Source organism: Penicillium longicatenatum, assembly GCF_028827895.1.
Source record: "Penicillium longicatenatum strain IBT 33135 chromosome Unknown contig_2_segment0_segment0, whole genome shotgun sequence".
Classification (NCBI taxonomy): Eukaryota; Fungi; Ascomycota; class Eurotiomycetes; order Eurotiales; family Aspergillaceae; genus Penicillium; species Penicillium longicatenatum.
This window is the reverse complement of record NW_026643120.1, coordinates 5,786,443-5,811,263: the sequence shown is the minus strand read 5'-3', so window position 1 is coordinate 5,811,263 and position 24,821 is coordinate 5,786,443. Positions and strand designations below refer to the sequence as shown.

The 24,821-nt window shown below is 48.4% G+C and overlaps 10 protein-coding genes across 10 annotated transcripts; 7 read left to right on the top strand and 3 right to left on the bottom strand.

Moving 5' to 3' along the window:
* Window positions 1–52: 52 nt before the first annotated feature.
* Window positions 53–1,957, top strand: N7484_004676 (uncharacterized protein; the record flags this gene model as incomplete). Its single annotated transcript, XM_057115096.1, has 4 exons — window positions 53–223; window positions 286–965; window positions 1,017–1,476; window positions 1,532–1,957. The coding sequence occupies 4 exons, from the start codon at window positions 53–55 to the stop codon at window positions 1,955–1,957; spliced, it is 1,737 nt and encodes a 578-aa protein (XP_056975236.1).
* A 285-nt stretch (window positions 1,958–2,242) lies between these two features.
* On the top strand, window positions 2,243–3,639 carry N7484_004675 (NAD(P)/FAD-dependent oxidoreductase; the record flags this gene model as incomplete). Its single annotated transcript, XM_057115095.1, has 2 exons — window positions 2,243–3,348; window positions 3,402–3,639. The coding sequence occupies 2 exons, from the start codon at window positions 2,243–2,245 to the stop codon at window positions 3,637–3,639; spliced, it is 1,344 nt and encodes a 447-aa protein (XP_056975235.1).
* Window positions 3,640–6,042: 2,403 nt separating this feature from the next.
* Window positions 6,043–7,414, top strand: N7484_004674 (aromatic ring-hydroxylating oxygenase subunit alpha; the record flags this gene model as incomplete). The annotated part of the gene is made up of 2 exons (XM_057115094.1): window positions 6,043–6,878; window positions 6,940–7,414. 2 exons carry the CDS (start codon window positions 6,043–6,045, stop codon window positions 7,412–7,414), a joined length of 1,311 nt encoding a protein of 436 aa, XP_056975234.1.
* Window positions 7,415–8,200: 786 nt separating this feature from the next.
* N7484_004673 (putative C6 transcription factor) lies at window positions 8,201–10,554 on the top strand (the record flags this gene model as incomplete). The annotated part of the gene is made up of 6 exons (XM_057115093.1): window positions 8,201–8,262; window positions 8,318–8,429; window positions 8,481–8,536; window positions 8,589–9,019; window positions 9,075–9,985; window positions 10,039–10,554. 6 exons carry the CDS (start codon window positions 8,201–8,203, stop codon window positions 10,552–10,554), a joined length of 2,088 nt encoding a protein of 695 aa, XP_056975233.1.
* A 166-nt stretch (window positions 10,555–10,720) lies between these two features.
* On the bottom strand, window positions 10,721–11,704 carry N7484_004672 (uncharacterized protein; the record flags this gene model as incomplete). The annotated part of the gene is made up of 1 exon (XM_057115092.1): window positions 10,721–11,704. One exon carries the CDS (start codon window positions 11,702–11,704, stop codon window positions 10,721–10,723), a length of 984 nt encoding a protein of 327 aa, XP_056975232.1.
* A 453-nt stretch (window positions 11,705–12,157) lies between these two features.
* On the top strand, window positions 12,158–14,377 carry N7484_004671 (Zn(II)2Cys6 transcription factor; the record flags this gene model as incomplete). Its single annotated transcript, XM_057115091.1, has 2 exons — window positions 12,158–13,831; window positions 13,889–14,377. 2 exons carry the CDS (start codon window positions 12,158–12,160, stop codon window positions 14,375–14,377), a joined length of 2,163 nt encoding a protein of 720 aa, XP_056975231.1.
* A 225-nt stretch (window positions 14,378–14,602) lies between these two features.
* On the bottom strand, window positions 14,603–16,332 carry N7484_004670 (uncharacterized protein; the record flags this gene model as incomplete). The annotated part of the gene is made up of 4 exons (XM_057115090.1): window positions 14,603–15,866; window positions 15,926–16,039; window positions 16,098–16,168; window positions 16,231–16,332. 4 exons carry the CDS (start codon window positions 16,330–16,332, stop codon window positions 14,603–14,605), a joined length of 1,551 nt encoding a protein of 516 aa, XP_056975230.1.
* Window positions 16,333–18,045: 1,713 nt separating this feature from the next.
* N7484_004669 (uncharacterized protein) lies at window positions 18,046–19,299 on the top strand (the record flags this gene model as incomplete). Its single annotated transcript, XM_057115089.1, has 1 exon — window positions 18,046–19,299. The coding sequence occupies one exon, from the start codon at window positions 18,046–18,048 to the stop codon at window positions 19,297–19,299; it is 1,254 nt and encodes a 417-aa protein (XP_056975229.1).
* A 1,671-nt stretch (window positions 19,300–20,970) lies between these two features.
* N7484_004668 (arylsulfotransferase family protein) lies at window positions 20,971–22,837 on the top strand (the record flags this gene model as incomplete). The annotated part of the gene is made up of 2 exons (XM_057115088.1): window positions 20,971–21,468; window positions 21,512–22,837. The coding sequence occupies 2 exons, from the start codon at window positions 20,971–20,973 to the stop codon at window positions 22,835–22,837; spliced, it is 1,824 nt and encodes a 607-aa protein (XP_056975228.1).
* Window positions 22,838–23,030: 193 nt separating this feature from the next.
* On the bottom strand, window positions 23,031–24,530 carry N7484_004667 (glycosyltransferase family 31 protein; the record flags this gene model as incomplete). Its single annotated transcript, XM_057115087.1, has 2 exons — window positions 23,031–23,387; window positions 23,445–24,530. 2 exons carry the CDS (start codon window positions 24,528–24,530, stop codon window positions 23,031–23,033), a joined length of 1,443 nt encoding a protein of 480 aa, XP_056975227.1.
* Between the last annotated feature and the right edge of the window lie 291 nt (window positions 24,531–24,821).

The following is a 24,821-nucleotide window of genomic DNA, read 5'->3' as shown; positions in this document are numbered from 1 at the left end:
ACTTTTAGTTAGTTCACTTATGTGGCTTCGCTCCGCACCCAGGACAATGATCATGGAGACTAATCGGCGAACGCCGGAGAAGGAGGACGCCAACACACCAGTGACTGTGTCATTTGAAGGCGACAGAAGATTCCAAGTTCTTGAAATTACGCCGATCGCCGAAACCCAATGGCAATATCTTCGCCGTTACTTTACCACATGGGAGGGATGGGTCGGCAATTATGTACTTGCACACCCCATGCGCGTTACTATATGGTCCAAATTTACTAACATCTATTTGTAAAGGACTACCTCTATCTTGTTACCCCAAATATTTGGCCGCTCAACAAGCGGTACAAGGATTACGAAGCACCGTTTTACGGCTTGAACGATGAGGTGCCGATCATTCTCACAATCATTCTGGGCCTACAACATGCCTTGACAATGATCGGATCCATTGTGTCGCCCCCTCTTGCCATTGCAAGTGGTGCATTCTATCTCAATTCAGAGCAAAGCCAGTACCTTGTCTCAGCAGCATTCATAACCACCGGCGTTGCAACAGCTCTGCAGGTCACTCGAGTCCATTTAACGAGAACCCCATTCTACATTGGAACCGGCCTACTATCTGTGGTTGGCCCTACATTTGATATCCTCGCAATCGCCTTTAGCTATGCGGATATGCGCTATGCCAATGGTACATGCCCATCCTCATCAGATGGATCAAAACTACCATGTCCAGATGCTTGGGGTGCGATGCTGGGTACCATGCTATGCACTGTCTGGATCCAGATCTTGTTATCATTCGTCCCTCCAAAAACGCTTAATCGTATTTTCCCGAAGATTGTCACTGGAACTCTCCTTTTATTAGTTGGAGTGTACTTGATCTCGAGTGGCATGGAAAACTGGGGCGGAAGTTCGAATTGTGATGGTGGAACAGGCTACTACAGTCTTTGTCCTGATACTGCCGCTCCGAAACCACTACCATGGTAATTATCTCTCCCATCCTCACACCTGGCAGAAGTATTAATGTATGATAGGGGAGATCCGAAGCTCATTGGGCTTGGCTTCAGCGTGTTTGTCACCATTATCGTCGTTGAGCTTTTTGGCTCCCCGCTAATGCGTTCTGCATCTGTCGTTTTTGGTCTCGCGATGGGATGCGCAATCTCCGGTGCCACGGGCTACTGGTCCCGTGATAATATTGATGCGGCACCAGTGGCAACTTTTCTCTGGGTCCATACATTCAAGCTGTCAGTAGATGGCGCACTGGTTCTCCCTCTTCTGATTATGTTCATCTGCGAGGCTGTGAGCTGCATGCCAGATATTCTCGCCACTGCTGAAATCTCCGGCGTCGATATTGATGGGATTGAGTTTAATAGCCGAATTCAAGGTGGAATCCTTTGTGATGGGATAGGCAGCTTGATCAGTGCCTTGGGTACCGGGCTGCCAATGGTCAGCCAGGCAGGAAACAATGGTGTCATTTCTCTTACCGGATGTGCCGTACGTCTTCCAAGCCATTATTTATTTCGTGATTACTGATTTTCTGTCTAAATAGAGCCGCAGAGCGGGTTGGTGTGCGTCGGCTTTTCTGATCCTTATGGGTATATTCGGCAAGTTCGGTGCAGTGTTCGGCTCCATGCCCCCATCGGTGCTGGGCGGCATGCAAGTGTTCCTCTACAGTACTATTACCGTCGCCGGTATCCGAGTGCTCAGCCTGGTACCATTCACCAGGCGTAATCGGTTCATTCTTACGGCTGCGTTAGGCATTGGCTTTATGGACATTGTTTCCCCGAGTTGGTTCGACAAGGTCCTGGATTATAGTGGATCAAATGTCAACTTGGAAGGTTTTGAACAAGGTATCAGCCTAATCGTGGAGACACCGTTCATCATCGCTGCTGTTGTTGGCGTGTTGCTGAACTTGATTCTACCATACGACGTCAAACAGACGGATGGGCTTCAACAATCAGCACTCCCTGCCTAGTAGTTACAATTGAATAAAATAATGATCAAGCTGCTTATATCCTTGTTGTACATCTCAACATCTGCATGTGCTCTGCACAACCGGTATATGAACACGGACCGTGATGCGGGCCGGATGAAATTCTACAGAACGGGCAGCCAATGGCCTGCCCCACTCTGGATGTCATTGTGGGGACGGGATCCAATACGGACCGTAGGGAATACATTGTCATCAAGCGGTATAAGAATCCGAAGGTCCAACTCGAATTGTTGCTAAAAACCACACTTTATTAACATTATCCTCGCAATGGATAAATCAGCGCGTATTGTTATCGTTGGAGCCGGTGCTTTTGGCCTTGGCACTGCTCTCAAACTCAAGGAGGAAGGATATACATCAGTCACCGTTCTCGATCGCTCGATGCCCCCAGTCCCAGATGGTTCGAGCAACGATATTTCACGCATAATCCGTTTCGACTATGGCGACGCTATATACGCCAAAATTGCCAAGGAGGCTTTTGACCTCTGGAAAACCCCGGAGTACTCAGATGCCTTTTACCAGACACCATGTCTCTGGGTATGTCAGGAGGGTACTCCCGAACAGCCAGTTCAACCGCGAGCCCAGGAATATAGCGCAAAGACAAAGCGTGTCTTAACAGAAATGGGCCAGCCATGGCATGCAGTCAAGAGTGTGGAGGAAGCTAAAGGACTGTGGCCAAAGCTCACTGGGAAGCTGGCAACTCCGGGCTTTGATGGATTTTACAACACATCTGCTGGATGGGCTGATGCTGGAAAAGCCATCAGTCGCCTTGCGTCTCGATGTGTTGCCGCTGGCGTGTCGTTCATCACTGGTCCGAGTGGTCAGGTCGAGGAATTTGAGAAGAACCACGATGGCAGCATCAAGGCTGTTCGCACTGCCAATGGTAACAGAGTCAACAGTGATCATTTTATCGTGGCTACTGGTGCATGGACTTCAAGCTTGGTTCCTGCCTGGAATTCAATGCTTGCAGCTGGACAAGTTGTTGGATACCTCAAGCTCACCCCCCAGGAAGTTGCTGAGTTGAAAGACATTCCGATTTATTTCAACTTCTCCACTGGTTTCTTCTGTTTCCCACCGCACGATGGGACTGGCTACCTGAAGGTTGCTATTCACGGTTATGGCTACACACAGCAGTCAACAAAAGCTGGCGTGTCTGCACCCGGTGCATCTGCTGTTGCCTCGCGGGCCAATTTTGTTCCCGAGGATGGAATGAAGAGACTTCTAGCTGGTATGAAAGACATATTCCCTCATCTCGCTCCGAGGGGCTTTGAGCGTGCTGGGATTTGCTGGTACAATGATACCCCCACCGGTGATTTTATCTTTGACTTCCACCCCGAACATAAGAACCTCTTCATCGCAACTGGTGGCAGTGGACAGTGAGTGGCCCAAATTGCCCAGCTCCATCACTGTCTTTAACACTCATCTTTAGTGCGTTCAAGTTTCTGCCAGTGCTCGGAAAAAATATTGTTGGAAGCTTTCAACAGAATCTTCCCCAGGAACTGCTCAACAAGTGGAAGTTTCCGACCCAGTTCAAGGAGGCGTTCCAGGGCGATGCATTTGCGGGCGATGGGAGCCGTGGTGGACCAGAGAGGAGAGAGTTGACGAACAACGAACGAAGCACTTTCGATGTTGCTCTTCGTGCGTCTACACGCCAGAGCAAGATCTAATCAATATTTCTCTATCGAACGCATACAGTGCGACTCCGAAGGTCATTCCCAAGCCTATGTGTATTTTCACATGCTTTTAAATGAGATGTTTGAAGATAACAATGCTGCTACTATACTATACAGTTTAGGAGTGCACATGTGATGAATTTGTGTACCAATCTCTCTTAGGTCAACCAGCGAAGAATGCTCAAGGTGCCTCAGCTGCAGGAGAGGCAAGAGTAGAAGTTACTTTTGATTTGAGTTCTATCTTTTCTCTTTTCTCCACTTTCAGCAGGTCTCGTGAGCACAGAAGAGAAGCTTTTGTGATATCAATTTAGCATCAACCGATACGTAAAATGCTGTACGCTAAACTTTTTGTCTCAAATGTTAAACCCAGATCTCAAAAGAGCTGCAGCTAAGGTATCATAGAGAAACCAACAGTACTACCACATTGCAGGTCATTGTGGACTTACGTGGTCGCAATGGGGAAGGGTGTGAGAAACAGATACGGGGTGCTTCCAACTGGTCGATTTTTGAATCGAGATAGATAATTCTTAGGAAGAACGAGATGCTTCGAAGCCCAAACGTATACCCATAGGGATTAATATAGATCCCCGGAACCAGTACTACTTTTCTGATAACAAAATGCAGCCAATAAAATCAGGCAACGTCTCTTCATGTGCAAGCATTCAAAGGAATCGGGTGCAGGGGAAGGTCATGCCTGATCTGGCCTGGGTTCCCCCGATTTACCCTGCGCCCCCCAACTCCTTAACCCATCGGCGGTCACTCTCCGCTTCCGCCGGCGCTCGGCGCGGTGGACCGCAATGCCAATTATGATATTTGTTCATCCCATGATTATGCCTTTGCAAGCCACTGGAATAGAAATGGTTGTAAGGTACGCGAGTGGCAAATCTCAGTGTCAGGGGGAAGCAAACAATGCCAAAGAAAGCTAGGTCGAAACCGAAGCCTGATACTCACTGATAAGCAATTGAACATGGGAGAAATCGTGTAGATCCAACCTGATGCTGAGCTCGTGATCAATTGATCCAAGCGTGTTTGAATCTTATGGCTGTGTTCTCTAGATAAGACGCGATCGTATATTAGAACTACAGAATTTCGCCACTTAATTACTTTGTCTCTAAGTTTTAGATACGATCGAGATGATTCAACGGCTCATGTGATCGGGGAACAGCGCGTCGTGCGGGGTGAATCATGTGTTGCGCCACAAGTCTCTGCCGTTCATTTCTGAGACAATCCGTTCAAACCCTGGGGCAGAATACACTAGTATTTCAATTACAATATGGAGAGCAACTATAATCGAATTTTTTTTTTTTTTTGGTTTTTTCATGGTGAATTTGCCAGGTGCGACCATGTCTTGATTGTGCTGGGCGACAAATCACCTACTCTTCGTGGACCTAAAATGGAGAATATGTTCCTCTCCATATCACGAGAATGCTACCTGACTTTCTCTTATATATAATTGAAATGATCTATGTGTTGCTTTGACATCTAAGTAGCCCAAGGATTGATCAATTGCACACTATTATCCATCTAATAATCATAAAAAAATAGATGGGGGTTTTGAGGCTTCAGTACTGGCAATCCTACACACCAGAGACCGCTATAAGCTACGCAAGTGCGAGGCTCTTTTCCCACCTCTTCCAAGAGACACTGTTCCATAGTAATGGTTGTGAGTAAGCCTTACTGTTTCCAAGACCTATCTCTGTGAAAGAGAGTGAATCGGGGAGACTCTACGCAGCCCATGCTTTGGGGTGTCTGTGGACTATACATATTACTTATCATGGATGGATTCATCTATCCAGCCTCCCCCAAGTAGATACTCTCATTAGGAAGTAACCTTGGGAGATGGGAATTTGACCGATTTACCACTCCCCGAATTATTTATAGAACATGATTCTTTGACTTTGGGGTCGTGTCTTCTGGCTCTGTAACATGACACTGTTGTCATGTTTCATTCAGAGTTGGTGTATCGAGGGTGCGCAGTGGTGGTGGTTGAAAGAAGGAGAGAAGTCCTAGAGTCACGTTCCTATGGTTGATTTGTAGCTGCGAATACGCTGGCCAAATCATATGAATTAGCACAGTTTCCCCTATTATCAAAGAGAATACGGTATACGGACCGACAAAGCGGGTGGCGTAGAGCAGAGACCCGGCTAAAATACCGCTCGCCGTGTTATCTCTTTTTGTGACATTCAAGTCCCGCAAAGTTGATTCGATAGTGCATGTCATTGACACCCGGAGCCAGATACAGGAGCCGATCACAGGACCGGCACCGGCTTCTAGCCGTGGGTCCAGCACCGATCACAAATGCCAAGCCTGTGCTAAGTATATATGATGCCCTTTCTCATCACCAAACCAGGAGATCAAAATCTAGAAGCAAGAGTTTTCAATTTAAATCCCCACGACATGACATCAATGCTAAAGAGCTATCTGGGTTACAGCGACCCCGCGGGGGACAAGGCTCCCCTGCAAAATTCCCTCGCAAGAGCTCTTCCGGCCAATTGGTACACCTCTCAAGAGATGTATGAGCTTGAACGACGAGCTATTTTCTCAAGAAAGTGGCTCTTGACCACGCATAAGCTGCGCCTTGCAAAGACTGGTGACTATCTGAAATACGACATCGCGGGATTCCCTTTCATCATTGTCCGCGATCGCGATGGGAATATCAACGCGTTCCACAATGTTTGTCGTCATCGCGCATTTCCAGTCGTCGCAGATGATGCAGACAGCGGAACAGCACGAATCTTTGCTTGTAAGTACCACGGCTGGTCTTACGGACTGAACGGAAAACTCGCCAAGGCACCAGGCTATCAAGAGCTGGAGGGATTTGACAAATCAAAGAATGGACTGTTCTCTATCCATGTTCATGTAGATGGCAATGGTTTCATTTGGGTCAATCTGGATAGTGCAGAGAAACCGGAAATTTCCTGGGAAGACGACTTTAAGGGGATCGACTTGCAGTCGCGATTCCAAGACTTTGATTTCAGCGAATACCAATTTGACCACACGTGGGAGATGAACGGCGACTATAACTGGAAGATTCTTGCCGACAATTATAATGAATGTTACCACTGCCAAACTGCACACCCTGATGTTCCATCGGTGGCCACCCTCGAAGCTTACGATGTTGATACGAAGAATGCTAGTATAATTCACCACCCTGGTGCCACAGAGGAGCAGATCGCCAAGGGCATGAATATTTGCAGCACCTACTACTTCCCGAATGCCTCTATGACTGTCTCGTGAGCTTGCCCTTATGCTATCATTCATCTTGTCGGAACATCTTTGCTGACAACCAAAAAGGCCACACTTCTTCTTCATGCAGCGCTTTGTTCCCATCTCACCAACTAGCTGTGCGATGCGCTATGAGGTCTACCGCCACAAGGGCTCAAGTGATGAGGACTTTGAGCACGTCAACCAGATGTTTAAGCGGATCATGGCCGAAGACAAACAACTCTGTACCGAATCCCAGAAGAACTTGAGTAACGGAGTCTTTGTCAACGGTGAACTTCACCCGAAGCTGGAGAAGGGGCCGCTTTACTTCCAAGGCATCGTGCGAGACCTTGTTACCGAGTTTCACAAGCGTGAAGAAGAAACCGGACGGCAGATTTGGCCATCCCGCCAGGCCCTTCCTACCACTGCCACCACAAGTCAGGAGGACATGGACTTCTGTACCAATTTGACCACCCAAAAGCAGGGGGCGGATTGCTCTACACAGGCTACCGGGTGCTGTGGGGGAGGATGTCAGACAGCCGGTAATCAGGCTCTTGCTTACTGATTGTGTTTTCCACGGTCGCATTTTGGCGTGATTTTGATGTTAGCGTTCATTGGCTTCTACCCGTTAGTCGTTCACGAATAATGTGCCACATTTTTATTTAGCTTATCACAGGCCCTTCCTATTTTTGAATCAAGCATTTAAGGTCAGTCATGCCTGAAACGATATCTAAGGTTTCTTTGAATATGAGACTTTCCCAGCAAAGATCTGCTATCAAGAGTGTAATCTGCGGGGTCCTTATCTTGACAACGTCACTAGAACTTCAATCAACCTTCTTGATTGGGAATGTCAGATAACGTTACGAAGAGATAAAGACCCTAATTTTGCTGGAAAAAAAGCATAACTTACTCACATATACGGAGGACGCCATTGGTACGAATCGGTCTCCTAGCATGGATCTGCGACCAAGATTCTGTATCGCGGCATTTTCGACTTAGTTGCGGGATAGATTTGCCCCTTTGAGTGGGTTAAGTTACATCGTAAGCCAAAATCCCGTACACAGACCGTTTCCAACCTGGACACTTGGTTCTGCGGGGACAGCCAGTCAAAGCCTGAACTAGCCCCAAATAGGCTCTCGGCGCGATCTAGAATGCGAAAACGAGACTTTCCCATCGCTATCGCTCCGTTCCCCGCACCGATCGTCATTGCCATCTCCTTCCCTCCAATACATCCTCTGACGTTATTTCTTTTGTTGCTAGCCCCAGCTATTTGTCTTGCAAGACTTAACCAATACATCATTCACAACATATTTCTTTTTCCATAGAATAACCTTTGACGTATTCAGACCATATGATGCCACGGGACGGCAATCGTGGTAGATTGCGATCTCATGAGGCTTGTCTTAATTGCAGGTAAGTCGCGCCTAGAAAATATTCCTTGTTTTTATCCTGATTCCTTGACAACTAGGAGGAAGAAGACGAGGTGTCCGGCTGAGAAGCCATCTTGCTCAAGTTGCGTTCGCCTCAATCAGCCATGTCTTTACACTACTACCTCCAAGGGCTCGCGCGGCGGACCATCGGTATGATAGTACTCTTATACGCTCTGTACCCCACAAACTAACAGCTTCAAGGCCGATCGGCTGGCATATCTCGAGGAGAAGGTCAATCTTATTCTCAGCGGCAAAGGGTAAGAGGGAAGACCTGAACACTATCTGTCTTTCAATACTAACGTTATGAAGATCAAGTCCTCCTGATCAAAACAAAGTCAAGCCGCAGGACAACCAAGAAACAAGCTACTCGATCCCATCAGGTCCATCATCGAACGAGTTCAGTGGTAATTTGAATGAGCCTTTCCTCGGGCTTGGCTTTGAAGACACGAAAGGCCATACCCCCTCTCGAGTTTCCCGGGCAATCGAACTCTATTTTCAATACTGTCATCGACAACCGATATGGTGCTTCGAACGGGAAGAAGTGAAGGATCCAAGCTACCTCTCTGAGGAACTTGTTTGCAGCATTATAACATTGACCTCGCGTTTCTCTCAAGATCGCGACGAGGTACAGCAATATGGGGATACCGCACGGACATTGGTAATGCTTCGTATCGCGAATGGGACAATCGAGCTTGAAACGATCGAAAGCTTGTGTCTTCTGTCCTATTCTTCCTTTCTAGGTAGGATTGCTCTATGCTCGACGGGGAACAAAGAAGGGACTCTGACAAATTCTAGATGGAAACGGACCACTTGGACGATTTCATCTCGGTCTCGCTCTCCAGCTTTGCCGCTCCGCAATGCTGGATCTTAACTCTACGTACGGGATCGAATGCCTATCTGCCGAACGCAAGAAAAGACTCTTTTGGAGCCTCCAGTCACTCGAACAGACTTACGGGCAAATGGGTGGCTTACTGAGTGTTCAAGCTGAGGTTCTACGTTCTTTTTATCTTTCTACGGGTAGCGAGCAGGTTATCGAGAATCCGGCTCACCACCCCCCGCCACTGCCTAATGATACGATCGGCTGCACAAGTTCATCCGACATTGGAATCTGGAATCTAGCCCTTCATTTTGGATGGGTATGGAATCGTGTCAGGAGCTATGTGTTTGACTGTGCACAAAGTAAGTTGACAGAGCCATGGCGGCATGACTCGATGTATGCGATGGTCTTGTCCGACCTCACTGAGCTCGAGAACAAATTGTCACTTTGTCACAGATATGACTCGGTCAAGTTCTATGAGCGTCGACCAGATGAACTACGGGTGAACCGGGATTATTGGGCCTCTTGGCTCAAGCTCCAATTTACCTATCACACTATTCTGACAGTGTTGAATCACCCTTTTCTTTATATTGTGGCTTCCCAGTACAATCACAAGTTGACGATTCCAAACACTTTTTGGCGAAGATCCTCAGAAGTGGTCATGCTACATGCCACCTGGATCGTTCGCATGATTGACATGGTCTCCGATAAGAAAATGCGATTAATCGATCCGTTCTTCGGGCACGCCGCTGCTATAGCTGCTACAGTGCATCTTTATTTCTGCTGTGCCGCCGATCCCAGATTGAAGTACAAGTCCAAAACCGACTTTTCAAAATGCAGGAGATTCTTGAAAAGCTTTGTTTCATTTTCCCCTGCCTGTCAAACCCTGGTATGCTGATCCCATTCTTACTAAGGGTCTTCTAATTAACCCAATATGTCAAGGACCGGACACTGGATAAAATGACACGCATTGCTTCCGGCTCGGATAAGGTAGACTTTGATTGGGAGCCCTCGAGGATTCATCTTAGCATTCCTCTGATGTGGGACGTGCTACAAATCAAGTGTTTACCAACATTTGACGAGACACCTACAGCCGGACTGCTCCATCCTTCTCTGATGCCTATGGTTTTTGAAGAAGATAAGGAAAATTCATCTTCCACCCTCGAAGTTATTGTCGCCATGTCTCCCGACATCACGGTGAATACTACCGACGGCGGCTCGGCCGCACACATACCACCTAAGATGCCCCGTATCGCTACCTCGGCGCCAACCTCCCCAATCGCTCCACTTGGCGACAAGCTCGTGGCCCCTGCTGACAGTCTTATGGCTAATACCCCTTGGCTATGGGCCGACCCTTCACAATTTGTCGACATGGAGACTCTTGGATACCCCGAGTCAGAATCAACGTTGGGTAACATTGACGGATTTTCCACATGGTGGGATTTTGGAAACTTATAACGAGTATCATATTCATTTCATCTCTTTTCCTACTTGACGAGAGTTTCAGGTCCACAAACTACCACTCCCAAGCGCTATCACAGCTTCTCAATGAAGCAAATATCTCTGACTAGTGCCCGGATGACCCCAACGCGAACAAGCCAAAGAATCTGAAAGCGCCCTCCTATCATGCCGCAGTGACCGTCTTCAACTTCTCCTGCAACGCAGCAAAATTCCTCTTCATCGCACTGTCGGTAAATTGAGCCCCGGTCACCATTGGATACTTTTTCAGTGGCCCTTGGATCAACGCATCCTTGCAGGGCTGGTTGAAGTATGCAATACTATACCTATCCCCAAAATAATCACCCGGCTCACACGGCGCCTTGACCCGATGAAAGGTGGACTTGAACCGATCATCCGACCAAGACATGAGTAAGTCCCCAATATTGCACACGATCTCCCCGGTCTTGGCCTCCACCTTGGTCCACTCGTCCCCGATTCCAAACTCCGTGACCGATTCGCGCCCCGGACATATCTCCAGCCCACTTTGCCCCTCTTTCTGGAAGAGTAATGTCAGAAAGTCCCAATCGGCATGTGCCCCAGCGCGATGATACACTTTGCCGTCCGCTTCCTCCGGCAGTGCAAAGTAATGAAGTAGTCGCATGGTGGTTTGAGAGTCTGGTCGTGCCACATCGTGGCATTTGATGAAAAAGTCTTCGGAGAATCCCAGACCTCGAGCGAAACATCGCATTAGTCTTTCTGAGACGCCCTGCACCCGATGCATGAACTCCAGGGAAGTAGTTTGGAACCCTGCGAGATGCTCGTCTGCAACCCATAACCCCTTCATGTTGTCTCCGTATTGCAACTGATAGGATTCCTTACTGTCTGGTTTTCCAGTAGATGGTCGAATCTGTGAGTTCTTCTCCCACCCCACATTGTTGGTATTCCAGGGTACTGTTTTCTTCGTCTCGTCTGGGAGCTCAAAGAAGCTCTTAGATGTCATGAACATGGATTCAATGTCTTCTTTGGAAAGGCCGTGGTCAATGAGTGTGAAGAATCCAACGTTCTCCGCAGCGTTGACTAATTCGGTGGTAATTTCATCGATGCGATTGTCGAAGTCCTTGAGAGAGATTTGAGGAATCGGGCGGTCGACATATCTGGTTTGAGCCATTTTGCGATTATTGACGTGACACAGATACTTGAGAGGGTTTTCGATGCAAGTAGAAGGTAGGGAGTATCGGTCCCATATAAATAGATCGATAGAGTAGTTACGTAGGGCTGTCATATTATTGAATCATGGTCTCGTCTGACCTATCAATCACCTCGGCCGAGGCGGTCGGCCGAGCACCCCAGGATCCACGAATGTCGTACTAATTACGAAGACTGATTACAACGTCGGGAATATTGGCACGGACGTTGAAAGCAGAGGCCGATGATTAGAACACTCTTAGTCTTCACATCTTATTCCATACGAGCATGTGAGGTGGGTTAATTGGACTTCGCCCTCTTCATCCTCAACCCCAGATAAGAAGATCCGCTGCTGCGTAATGCCGAGGATTAATTGGCTCTTGGCCCCTCTGTCATAGATAAGCCAACGCTCCCTTGTACATCTACTTTTACAAACATGATCTCCGGAGTCCACCGAAAGCGTCTAGCATGTGTTGAATGCACAAGACGCAAAGTGAAGTGTGACAAGATTCTTCCATGTCGCAACTGTACCAAGAAAGGAACACCATGTACTCGGCCGCGCGAGCGGACCTCGCCGAGCCACAGCGCTGCTCAATCCGAGCGCATTGAGCGCCCTATCCTGGCCCGGCCGACGACTGATTCTGCAGTAGATACTGAAGGGATTATTGAAAGGCTTCAGTCAAGGGTGAATGAATTGGAGGCGGCACTGAACGAGTCCAACGAAGCCTCTTCACGCCCTCGAATTCTGAGACCCGATCCCTCAGTCAACAGCACTTCGTTTTCGCCGGCAGAGTCACAGAGATCCCCTTTCTCTGTTCGTAATTCGGGTCATGTTGATGCAGAGAATACGCCCAGGGAGGTGGAAGATGCTGCAACAATACTCGAGTTCCTTGCATGGGGCCGTCGGAAAGACCCTACCTATCAAGATGAGATCGCAAGACAAAACAATATCGACCATTCGCCTGGCGATATACCCGCTGAAGACGTATTAGAAGATGCTGGCGTGTCAGGATTATCAGCAGCAGCCCTATGCCAGGCACTACTTCCGACTAAAATCAAGGTTTACCAACTCGTTCACTATCACTGTGACTGCCTGCTTTGGTATCACGGATCGTTCCATGCGAAAACCTTCCTAGCAGAGCTGGATTTATTTTATGAGAAAGACGAGGGTCAGATCACAGGAGCTGGAATTCGTCTACAGTGGATAGCGCTCCTCTTCGCCGTTCTTACAGGGTCAATGGCATGTGCGCCGAGACCGATATCTCAGTCTTGGGGTTTTCGCGACCGAGAGAAAGACACTCTATCAAAACGATGGCTGAAGGCTACAATAGCATGTCTACATCAAGCAGACTATATGGCCTGTCATTCTATCTACTCTGTTGAAGCAATTGCGACACTCACCATGTCCGCTCATATGCTAGGGCACTCGAATGGATTTTCGGTGCTACTAGCTTCGGCTGTTCGAATCGCACAAGGACTTGGTTTACATCAGCTGGATGAATCTAGTGATGCCTCACCATCTGGTCTTGTCGATCGGGAGATCGGCCGACGGGTCTGGTGTCAGCTCTGCATCCAAGACTGGTTTTCAATTCCCTTTACCGAGAGCTACTTAATCCATAAGCTGGGATTTGGTACAACAAAGCCTCAAAACTGTGACGAGGAAATGAATTTTCTGTCAGATGATCATCCATCTGTGACAAGCTATTCCCGTCTCTTCTATGACATTGCCGCTTTGATGCCAGGTCTACAGGATGATATCATCTCCTGTAATACTCTTTATACTCGATATGAGGAGGTACTGAAATATGATCGTCGTCTGCGCACGCTAGCCACCCAACATCTTCCTCGCTATCTACAGAATGTTCCGTTGGATCCTGATTGGCCATGTTACGTTCCATGGGCACGGAAAAGTCTCGCTATTAGCTCCGCGCACAAGGTTATCATGATTCACAGAAAGTTTTTAAGTTTGAGCTTTTCCAACCCAATGTTTGAATTCACGCGAAAGACTTGCGTGGCTGCGTCACGCACGATAATTAAAGAGCAGAAGGAAGCGAGTCGATGTGGTGGACCTGTCTTGTGGATACATCAGGCATTCAGTGTTACAGCAAGTGTAAGTGAGGAGTTCAACATGGTTCACACCTGCTTTAACTGACTGACATTCTTGCAGATTATTTTATGCCTGGATATGTTCCACCAATCGGTAGCAGATCGCCAATCATCCGAACATCAACAGCTGATCGAAGACGGAATTGAAATCCTATCGCATTGCGAATCAGACATGATTGCCCAGCGTGGTGTATCCCTATTGAGGGCGATGCTCGAGGCCGAGCAGTTAAGCAAACGCGGAAGATATCTTGTCCCTGAGTTGCGGAGGCCTTCAGTTCTCCCCGGTTCTCCGTCGCATGAGAATGGGCTTGACATCGCAGACATTATTCGAGCTTTTTATCAACATGATCGCGCAAGTTTACCTGGTCGGTCCAAGTCACTTTTGCAAGTTCCATCTGCTGTGAGGGCAGCAAATCATAGACATTGGTCTGAGATCACAAGTATTGAGCCGGCTGTGCTATCTGGAGTTGATATGATGGCACCGCTTGGTGTTGATTACACTGAAGGGTTGGAGGAGATTCTAAATCTAGCAACGAACTATCTGAACTGAAAACTGCATTTATTGGGTGATATGGGAATTTTCTGGGGAATATTGTGCTATGTATTGGGCCTGTGGCCAGAGATACCCAAAGGTACTAGTTAAATGCTGTATGAAATGTAAAAAATCACCGGCCAGCCGGTCCGAAAAATCAAGCTCCTTTGGAATGAAGAAAGAGAAAATATAAGAAAAGAAAATCTATGTAGCGCATCCCGAAAGACCGGGCGTTCAAGTCTATTAATTAGTCTTGCGTACTTGTGTAACGGGCGCTTCGTATATACGAGAGCCATGGACGAAATATTGCACAATGGCAAAGATGACGACAACGCCGAACACTAGAATCGACCAGTTCATATCGACAGGGGTCGGGTTGTTGGCAGTGGGGAAGAACGTAAAGATAATCGAAAAGCAGAGCCAGGCAACTGCAAATACGTTGATCGGCATTCCAAACCGACCAAGTGAGAAACGAGAAGGTGGTATTCCGCCTGGAAGGCGTCGGGCTCGGATAAAGGCCAAGATGGAGAGAATGTAAGTTGTGAAGAGTGCGGCAATCATGACAGATGCAACTGCGTTGAAGGCGGCGGTGGATCCAATATTGATCAAACTGAGCAAGACAGTAATGATAGTGGAGACCAATACAGAAGTGACCGGAACCTGGGTTCGGCTGTTAACATGCGACAGGGCCTTAGAAAACGGTAGAGCATTATCGCGGGCAAAAGCGAAGGTCTGTCGAGAGGCTGTAGCAAGAATACTGATAGCGCTGCAAACTTCCATCACAAGAATGATCGCCGCTACTCCATTGGTGGCTGCCATGGATCCAGTGGCATGCTGAACAGCGGGGATGAACGAGAACCCGCTCGCCGGGTCAAGCACGTCGGAAATGGGTCCCATGGTGTATAAGAGGGTAATGAGGATGACGAATCCCAGACTACCGTTGACCAAGGCGGTAGAGACCATGCACCAGGGAATGACAAAGGAGGCATTTTGGACCTCCTCGGCCATGTGAGTCGCAGCATCAGGTCCAGTCCATGAGAAAATCGGGGTCAACTGGCCCACGAGACAAGCTAGCCCCATGCTGGACCATCCACCCGAGTTTGAGAATTCTTTCCATACAACCTCGTTCGGGGCTTTTCCAGATGACATTCCCCACATTGTAGCTAAAACTGCGACAAATCCACCCAGGTGAAGGAACAAGATGACACCCTCGAGAGAGGGCAGAAATTTCGCACCGTATGTGTTGATGAGGGTTCCAACGGCCGCGATGGCAATTGTCAGAAGAGTCCCGTGCCAGCGGTGGAAGTCGTATACATAGCCGGTATCGCCGGAGTAGTTGAAAACAAGCAGTCCCTGGATGAGAGTACCACACAGGAAGCAGATACTGGCAAAAGCAGCTTGCCAGCCCAACACTGACAGCCATCCGGTGAGGTAGCTCAGGAACCGTTGCGCTCTTGGAGGGCCAAATTCGCTGACCCAGTGGTATTGACCAGCGGACGTCGGTGAACTGGAGAGTAGTCAGAACCTATTATGGATGCGTGGCAACTCATCAGTGGTAAGACGTACACAGAAGAGATCTCTGCCATCGAAATGACCGCAGCAAAGAATCCAACAAAGGAGCCGATGTAGACATAGATCATGCCGGCGCGACCGCCGTCAGTCAGGCCATAGGTACTCGTCCTACGGTTGGTCAGTATGCAAAGTCCGATGCGATCCGAGTTATCGCAATACAACTCACAGCAGAATCGACTCCCAGGTAGCCATCAGGGTCGTCGTGAACCCCAGGATCGAATAGAATCGGAAGTTTCTCTATCGCGGACTAGTCAGTTCATGCGCTCCACGCGCCTCCCCACACTCCAGTTCCAACGCACCTTCAACTGCTGGACCTTGCCCAGGCGCTGCATATCCCAGTCATCCTGATCTGTAGATTCAACAGCAGCCTCATGGGCTCTGAGCTCCTTGTCGCGCGACATATTTGCGTGAGAAAATAAGAATCAACGAAGAACCAAACTTCACAGAAAAAAAATTGGAGATCAGAGGAGAACAGGGGGTCTTGCAGAAACCGGGCAAATAGCCAATCAGCGACAATGGAACGGTGGGCGGCGCTTCTCCGGGTGGAGTTTAAATCGATTGATCAGCATATCATTTTTGCCTAGTTGATCGCTAGTGCGCTATGACGCATTTCCCGATTTTGAATTATTGGCTCCTTGTCCATGTCGTTTTAACGAGCGGGATTTTGACTGGAGTCTTTCCCCTCTTGCATGCGCATCCACGTGGAGCATTGATGCATGGAATGCTTTGACCAGGGCCATTGCGTGGTGCTGGCGTGGTCACACCTCTCGGTCAAAGGGGTACAGCAGCTCCGAGCGTTGCCGTGTCTGTGCTGTGGCGGGCTTGGCCAAGTCTCGACCAACTAAACTCGAAGCTCGATATGACCATTGTATGGATTTCAGGTGATCCACTAAGGACAACCATGGGATTCCGGGTGGCGCCGCCGGGCCAACTCAGAGGGAAATGCAGACTGATCAACACTTTTTCTTATCTTGAAAGATATGAGTAAAAGTAACATGTGAAAATGCAGGATGGATCAAAAGTGCAGTGTGTTTGTGGTATAGAGCTGTGCGCGCCAGGCGCGCAACACAGCCTGTTAAAGTTCTGACCTGAGACGCGAACACTCAAAAATGGGTTGAGACAACTCCACTTCTCATCAGTCTCTGGGTCAAGTCTAATAGTTAGTGCCATGTTTCTTAATTATTAAATGAATAGCTTTTCCTTGTACTGTATTCCGGATATATTCTTCATCTACCTCAGATTTATGGTAGTCGATGATAAGCGACCGTATGGAATAGCAATGTAAAACCTGTCCGCATACGCATCTATAGTATGTCACGTTAGTCCCACCCGTGGCTAAAATGGCTAGAGAATGACCGCCTTGCATAGTCAGTTGAAGTGCGATAGACTCAGGTTTGGGCAGAGATGAGAGCTAGAATCAAACTTGGATCTAACCATGACTGTCAGTCGCCGAGTACATAGTAGATCATGAAAAGCCTCCGTCATCCCTGGAATCTCTCCCGACCGTTCCTCCACTTGGCACCCTCTAGAGTAATACTGACCTAGGTCTTTGATCAAGTCTTCCAATCATCCAATGAATAAAAAGTAGCCCAGAGAGACCTTCTAATGATGCAGTGTCATTATAAATGGCTATCATTAAACTTAAATTAATACACATGGAGCTCCACAACACCTGTGCAGGTGCCTATCAATGCCGGTTGTGGTCCAGGCTAATCAGCATGCAGCATCACCAACTTCACGAAACCCAGTAGGCGAGTGTAGGTATAGATAAACCAGTTGGATGTTGATCCGTCAAGGTGAGAGATTCTCACTAGTGTTATCTTGAAAGCTCAATCAAAGCCAAGTCCTATTCCAAGGTCCGCACTCGAGGACTAAGGTCCTGGTCTTCAAGTCTAAGAATTCCCGATTTTCAAACATTGTTGTGTAGAATCGAAATGACTAGCCACAGCCTTGTTCCCATTCATTTTGTCGCTTGGCTTTGTTTTTGGACCCCACTGGGCAGCCCCGTCCAAGGCGGTGCAAAATGGGGGCGGACCCTGGACCCTTCACCATCGGCTTGATAAGATCAACTTCCAACATCTTATAGGAACTCCTTGAGGCAAGAAAAAATCAATATGCCACAGCATTACGCTGCTGGGAGTCCAGCCTTACAGTTCGACCTCGCGGCACCAGCAGGATGGGCCTATGCACCCGGCGACACTATTATCGGCAACTTGGTTCGAAAAGTACCAATTGTTACCCCCAATGCCACCATAAAACTATCCTTTATCGGTCGCGTTAAGGTCAAGATAACCGTACGGAGAGGAAACAATAACAGATCGGTTTATCGCGACAACTGGCAGCTCGTGGACTTCAACGAGATGGTCATCTTTCAGGGACCCTTGCATCTTGCCGAGGGGAGCAATGAGTCACTGAGCTGGCCAGTCTCTGTCAATATTCCATATGAGCCCATGGAGTACTGCAGACGAAACCATAGCCAGAAGTGCAGTTTCATCCCACTCGACATAGACCATCCTCTTCACCACATTTTGCCAGGGTCCTTCTATTCCGAAACTACAAGATGGGGGAGTAACCCTAGCTCATCCGAGATTGTGGAATATTATCTCCAGGCTCGCCTGGAATACAATTTTGGAGGAAACAAAACATCTCATGAAGCCATCCGTCCTATCACCCTCCGGCACCCAGTCACACAGACTAGTGGTATACCAAAAATGATCAAGCAACCAAGACTCGTCTCCACACACCGACTGCAGTCGGGAATGGAAGATACAGACCTGTCGTTCAAGCAGAATGTACAAAAGTTCTTCTCCTCGTCAAAGGTGCCTGCCTTTCATTTCGACCTGCTGTTTACCGTCCCGTCGTCCCTTCAACTGGACGACCCAACCCCAATGCCTCTGCAATTAGAGATCATGCCCAATCTTGAGAGAACCAGCGACAGCATCAAGGATGTTGCGCAAACTATCCGCATTATGAATATTGAAGCATCGCTCCGCGTCAAGACCCATTGTCTGTCAGCCGGAAACTTTACAGACTCGGTCCACGATAATGAATATGACACAAAGCTCGGCTTCAACCTACAGAGCATCATCGCAGCTCTCGATCAACCATTGGTCATTACCACCGGGAAAGGAAACGCACCCTTAAATCTCGGCAATCTGTTCCAACTGACTCTTCATAAAGCCGGTTTCAAAGCTGGAAACCAAACGTTGCCTTTGGACGCGTGGAGAGGAACCGTCATCGGGCCATCTTTCACGACATATAATATCCAGCATACTCACACACTGGAGTGGAAGCTTTATGTAGATATTGCAGGAGAGAAGGAGAAATACAAGATTTGGGCGCCGGTGGAGATCATTGCTCCGGCATGACTGAGCTATTGTTAGTCTTGTTCTGAGTTTCCCTTTTCTCTCTCTCACTTCTTTCTTTTTCTTTTTTTTCTTAGCTTTGTTGTATGTTGATATCATACCCAGATCAAAAGAGATTCGTGACCAGCAATGGCTATGATTAGTTCCAGGCATTAGTCAAGAAGAATTTGACTATCTGTTAATAAGGGGGCAGACAAGGGTAAAGGCGCACGGACATTCTGTCAGATTAACGGCATAGTCGTTGAATTAATTAATTGGCTAATTTGATGCCATAGGTTTTAGACTTGAGCATCCGTGACGGACCTCTACGGAGTATTATTTCCATGAACCCGTCTATCAGCTCCACAACTTGGCAAGATTGACAAAAAATAAACAGCTGTGGAACAAAAGAGAGACAAATTTGAAACGGTCAAATCAGCAGCCTCCAATATAAGTATTGGTCCCACTTGAAGAAAATCTAGAAGCGTATGTAGTAGACTCCGCTATTTGGTACGCGTATGTAAACAGTGTAGAAAAGTGGCTGAGTAGCTATGTGGCGCTAGACCAGTGTACCTAATGCGGTAAGTTAAGTCGTGACCCTGCGGGGACATCATCTCGCTACAATGCACCAAGACAATTAGTTCACCATTGCATTCTCCGGTTCTTGGTGTCCACTATATTTTACCCTGCGGAGTTAGTTGAAGTTGACAGATTGGAGCGCTATAGCCGAGTTCAACAGGAATGAACACAAGCTTATCCTAATCAGGGTTCCCCGCCCGAGTTGACTGATCGAAAGCAATCTGAACGGGTCCAAGTGATGGCGCATGATTGCGCATGAATGGCATAAGGGGTCGTAAGATGTGTATGCACAAAATACAAGGAAACTATTTCGTTTAGTTTGACTCCGCTCGTACTGCGTACCGCCCTCCGTTTTGGGAGTTCAGAACGGAAGGTAGGTGGAGACAATAGTTTCTCCTTTTCCCACTTCCAACCTTGGAAACTGAACGGATTCTCAAACATGAAATCTGCAGTCTTCCCTGTCATAAAAATTGTTCATTCATAACTTTCCTTTTATTTCAATTGTTTTTTTGCCTTAGCGACTCGAACCCACAGATATCCATGACGGCCAGGCGCTGCCAAGTGCCAACCTGATTGGCCGTAGATTGCCAAAACGAACCCACATCCGACACTTCAAAGCGCCACATCTCGCCGGTTGCAACGGAGGACGCGTGGGCGATGGCGCTACGGTCCCTGGGGTCTTGACGGGACTCGCTGCGAAATGAGACCCACAGTCCCCTCTGACTGGTCAACTCGATAAGTGGTTCAGTCGAGGACATCCACAGATAATCAAATAAACCCCGTCCGGGTAAAGGAAAACTGGTTCAAGTACGCAATCCCGCCAGACGAACTCCACCCTAAACTTGGCAAGTGGAAAACCTTCTATGGAACGCCGAATCAGGGTACGCACCGAAGGATGTGCACCACGTTTTGGGCTAGGGAATCTCTGCTTGCGGGGAGGCCCAGCAAGGGGAGGGTTTGTCCCGGATAGTCGGCGAGGCAAGGTTATGGAAGGGGTGGCGTCGCGAATATATCTGCTGAAGTGATCCCCATCCAATTTCCGCTCCGCTCCTTTTGACACTTTTTGCATCCCATACCCCCCTGAAAGAGTCGTTGTCGAGGACTTGCAATGATCCAATGTTCATGCGGGCTTCTTCCGCCACCCTGCGCTTAAGCTCTTGGCTTGGCCGCAGCGATCGACCACACAGACTCGGTTCTCGACGTTTATTACCGGCGCTTCTACTAGCCCTCGGAGGATTCGTTCTATTCTACCTCTTTGTAGTGCCACAACTTCTGAGATTCCGATTTCGACTTGGTATGAGCAGGTATGACTTGGGATTTTATGGATTTGGTCCTTCACGAACATACCACTCTTTCGACGAGGAGTCCCCAATTGTTGAGATTTCTCCGGCCGGTGCAAAATGCGACCAACGATATACCTTCCTTGCCCCACGGGGTGATTCCGTTCGACACCCGGGGCCAATGATTCTCGACGCCCAGGGCGAGCTTGTTTACAAAAAATACAATTGGGGGACGACTCAGGATTTTAAAGTTCAACACTACAAGGGAAATGATTACGTCACTTATTGGCAGGGAGATGAAGAAGACGGACATGGGCGCGGATCATGGTATATGGTACGGAATTGGAAGATTTCTTCTAATCTCTTATTGGCTGCAGGGACTAATCTTGGATTTGGGACAGCTCGATTCAACCTATACCCCTAAATACATTATATCCCCTGTTGGCATTCTTCAGGGCGATCTTCACGATCTCCAAATCACAGTTAATGATACCGCGCTCCTCACCATTTACGAACCCATCCCGGCCGATCTGACGTCCGTTGGAGGTCCCGAACTCGGTTGGCTTTACGAAGGTGTCGTGCAAGAAGTTGACATCGCGACTGGCGAACTACTATTCGAATGGCGATCGTCGCATGCCTATCCCCCTGAAACCAGTTATGAACCACTGGGCGATAAGGGTCACGAACGAACCCTCGGCTACGATTACTTCCATATGAACAGCGTGGACAAGAACGATGAGGGCCACTATCTCGTGTCTGCGCGACACACACATACGGTTACCTGCATCGACTCAAATGGTCAGGTACTCTGGACCCTGGGCGGGAAATACAACGAATTCAACGACGATGGCTTTGCAACTAGCTTCAAATGGCAGCACGACGCTCGCTGGCGCGGTCCTGACCGGATCACGCTCTTGAATAACGCGGCTAACGACAACGGAGACCTGTCTGCGGTTAGCCAAGGTCTCCTAATCGAGTTGGATATTCCCGCGCGCGAAGCCAGGGTAGTGACAAGATACGACCACCCGCAACACATGATGGCCGTTACACAGGGCAACGTGCAGTTGCTCGATACCGGCAATGTTTTGGTTGGCTGGGGCCATAGTGCCGCGTTTACCGAGTTCTCGGCCGATGGCGAAGTCGTCTGCAACACGCACTTTGGCGCATCTGCCTATTTCACTTTTGGCCGAACAATGTCATACCGAGTCTTCAAGGACAATTGGGTTGGTATGCCGGATACTCTGCCCGATGCCGCGATGGCAGGGGACAGCGTATTTGTCAGTTGGAATGGAGCGACTGAAGTCGCTTCATGGGCTCTCGAAGCCTGGGATGGGGACAGTCTTACAAATATGACATTTTCTGTTGTTGACGAGATTCCACGTTCTGGATTTGAGACTGAGGTTCCTTTCACGCCTGCCGTCACCTCTTACTTCCGTGTCGCCGCCGTGAATGCGAACGGTGAGGTCATCGGCAGGACGGAAGTTGCCTCACGAGGCTCGGAGCCCCCGACAAGCTTCTCTTCCGACCATCCGTGGGGCGTAACAATCATTATGATCTTTTCTCTTGGTTGTCTTCTGTGTGGATTATACTGCGCTGTGTTCCGTCGTTTACGGCGCCGCAGACCGGATATGGGCGGATTATACCAGCTGGTTACGCCCAAAGAGGATGAGGAGACTAATGAGCATGGCCATCTCCCGATCTAAGTCTTACGTGGGCGCCGGCGTCCTTGATACCCCTTGGCTTCTCATATAGAATTGCATATTTGTCCATATTTGAATCGAATGCATCTGTACAAACAATATCATGATCAATTTTCCAAACCTGGCATTTATCACATTAAACCTCGGAACCATGTCCGTCTATTGGGTATTAAGTACTGTACAATCTATAAACATTTTAAAAGATTCTCTTAATGCTAGGCTTCACCCACATCGGCGCCTCACACCTATTGTCATCGCGCCACCTTTGGATCCCCGGATTATCCCACCCAGCCGTGAGTTTATTAGGCGAGACCTTCTTCCCGGCCCCAAGACGTATTGTGCGAACAAACACGCATTGCCCAGCCGAATCCCAAGTAAATGAGAGACACGCATCACTATCTTGGCATGCTTGTCGACACGCGTCCAATGAGCCATGCGCTGCAGACTCCGGCGGTTCAATATGCCCGCCAAAGTCACCGTTGTCCCATTCGACTCGGTCTGGCAGTGCTCCTAATTGAAGATAATCGACTAGGTCGGAATATAGGACGGGGCTCTAGATTTGAAGGTCAGCATTCGTATCCGTGATGTCATCACCAACGGGCAATCATACCGTTCTGTCCCGCTTGCTCTCCCATTTAGCCAATCCCGTCATATCGGAGAACAAGGATTTATGCAAGCTGATAACGGGTTGACACCAGTGCTTGGCGTCGAAAGGGATCCCATGTAAAGGATGCGCATTAAACATGGGCCACAATCCAGATATGTTGATTCCTTTTTGATAAAGTGCAAATCCAAGTACCGAGTCTCCACAGCAGTCGCGATCCACCACTTCCATATAGCGTTCGCTGACAGAGGGCTCGAGATATTCTCCGTATTCTCCGATTTCACGCTCTGTCAGGATCTCGACGGCCGCTCTAGAAAGAACGAAGCCAGAGCCTCCATATGCGAACCATACTCTTTGTTCGTTTTCCAGCCAAAACCCTGGCGAAGGCGAACCGAAGTACAAGGGCACACCTGCATCAAACTGATCCAGTAGTCTAAACAGATTATCCCAAAATATATACGTATCTGTCTCGAGGAAAACGAACCATTCAGCGGTGGGATTCGCTTCCTTTGCACGTTCAATCATCGGCAAGAATTTGAAGCGATCTAGCCGCCAACCCTCCGCACCACCGACGTTCTTGTCGCCGTTTCGCAACGCTTCGTACATTTTGAAATCGGTGACATTCAATTGTTCAGCAAGGGGTGCCAGATCGGCGAGAACGTCGTGCACGCGATGTCCGTGGAGCTCGGTCGCACGGTCCGAGACGACAAGGAGGTTGGAGATGCAGCGCGTTACTGAGTTCATGGAGGCATCGATGCGGTCTGCGCTTTCCGTCGCGCCAGTTTTCAAGACCACCTGGACGCGTTCGAGAATGTTTGAAGGGAAGTCGGCGCATATGTCTTCCGCTGTAAATGGACCTTTCGATTTATACTTTTGAAAATGGGTGATTGTCTGCCAATTCCAAAAATCCGGTTCCGGATCATTGTTTTCCGCAGGCAATGCGGGTAATTGATGATCGAGACTTTTTTTCCAGCCATATGATGCCAAAAGAAGGGTTATGGACAGTGCTAGGAACACGGCTAGCAACTTAAATTTGGACAAGTTGAAAAGTCGCGTAAACGGCTTGGTGGTTTGGAATGTGGGTGTAGACATCATAGATGATCGGCGGGCATCGGCCCGCGATAAATATACGAGGTGATGCTAAGAGAGCCAGACTATGGAAGTCAATGAAAGGGCACAGTCAAGAGGGAAAAAAATCGTCGAGGATGATCGGCACGGAATGAAATAATGTGCAAATCAGAGCAGTAGAGGATCCAGGGTCCATAGAAGAGCGGATCCGGCAATGGAAAAGCTCTCCACCATAGGAATTAGCTTGATGGAATGGATGTGCAACGGAGAGGCATTGGAGCTTGGAAGCAGAAGAAGTCTTAGATTAATGTTAGA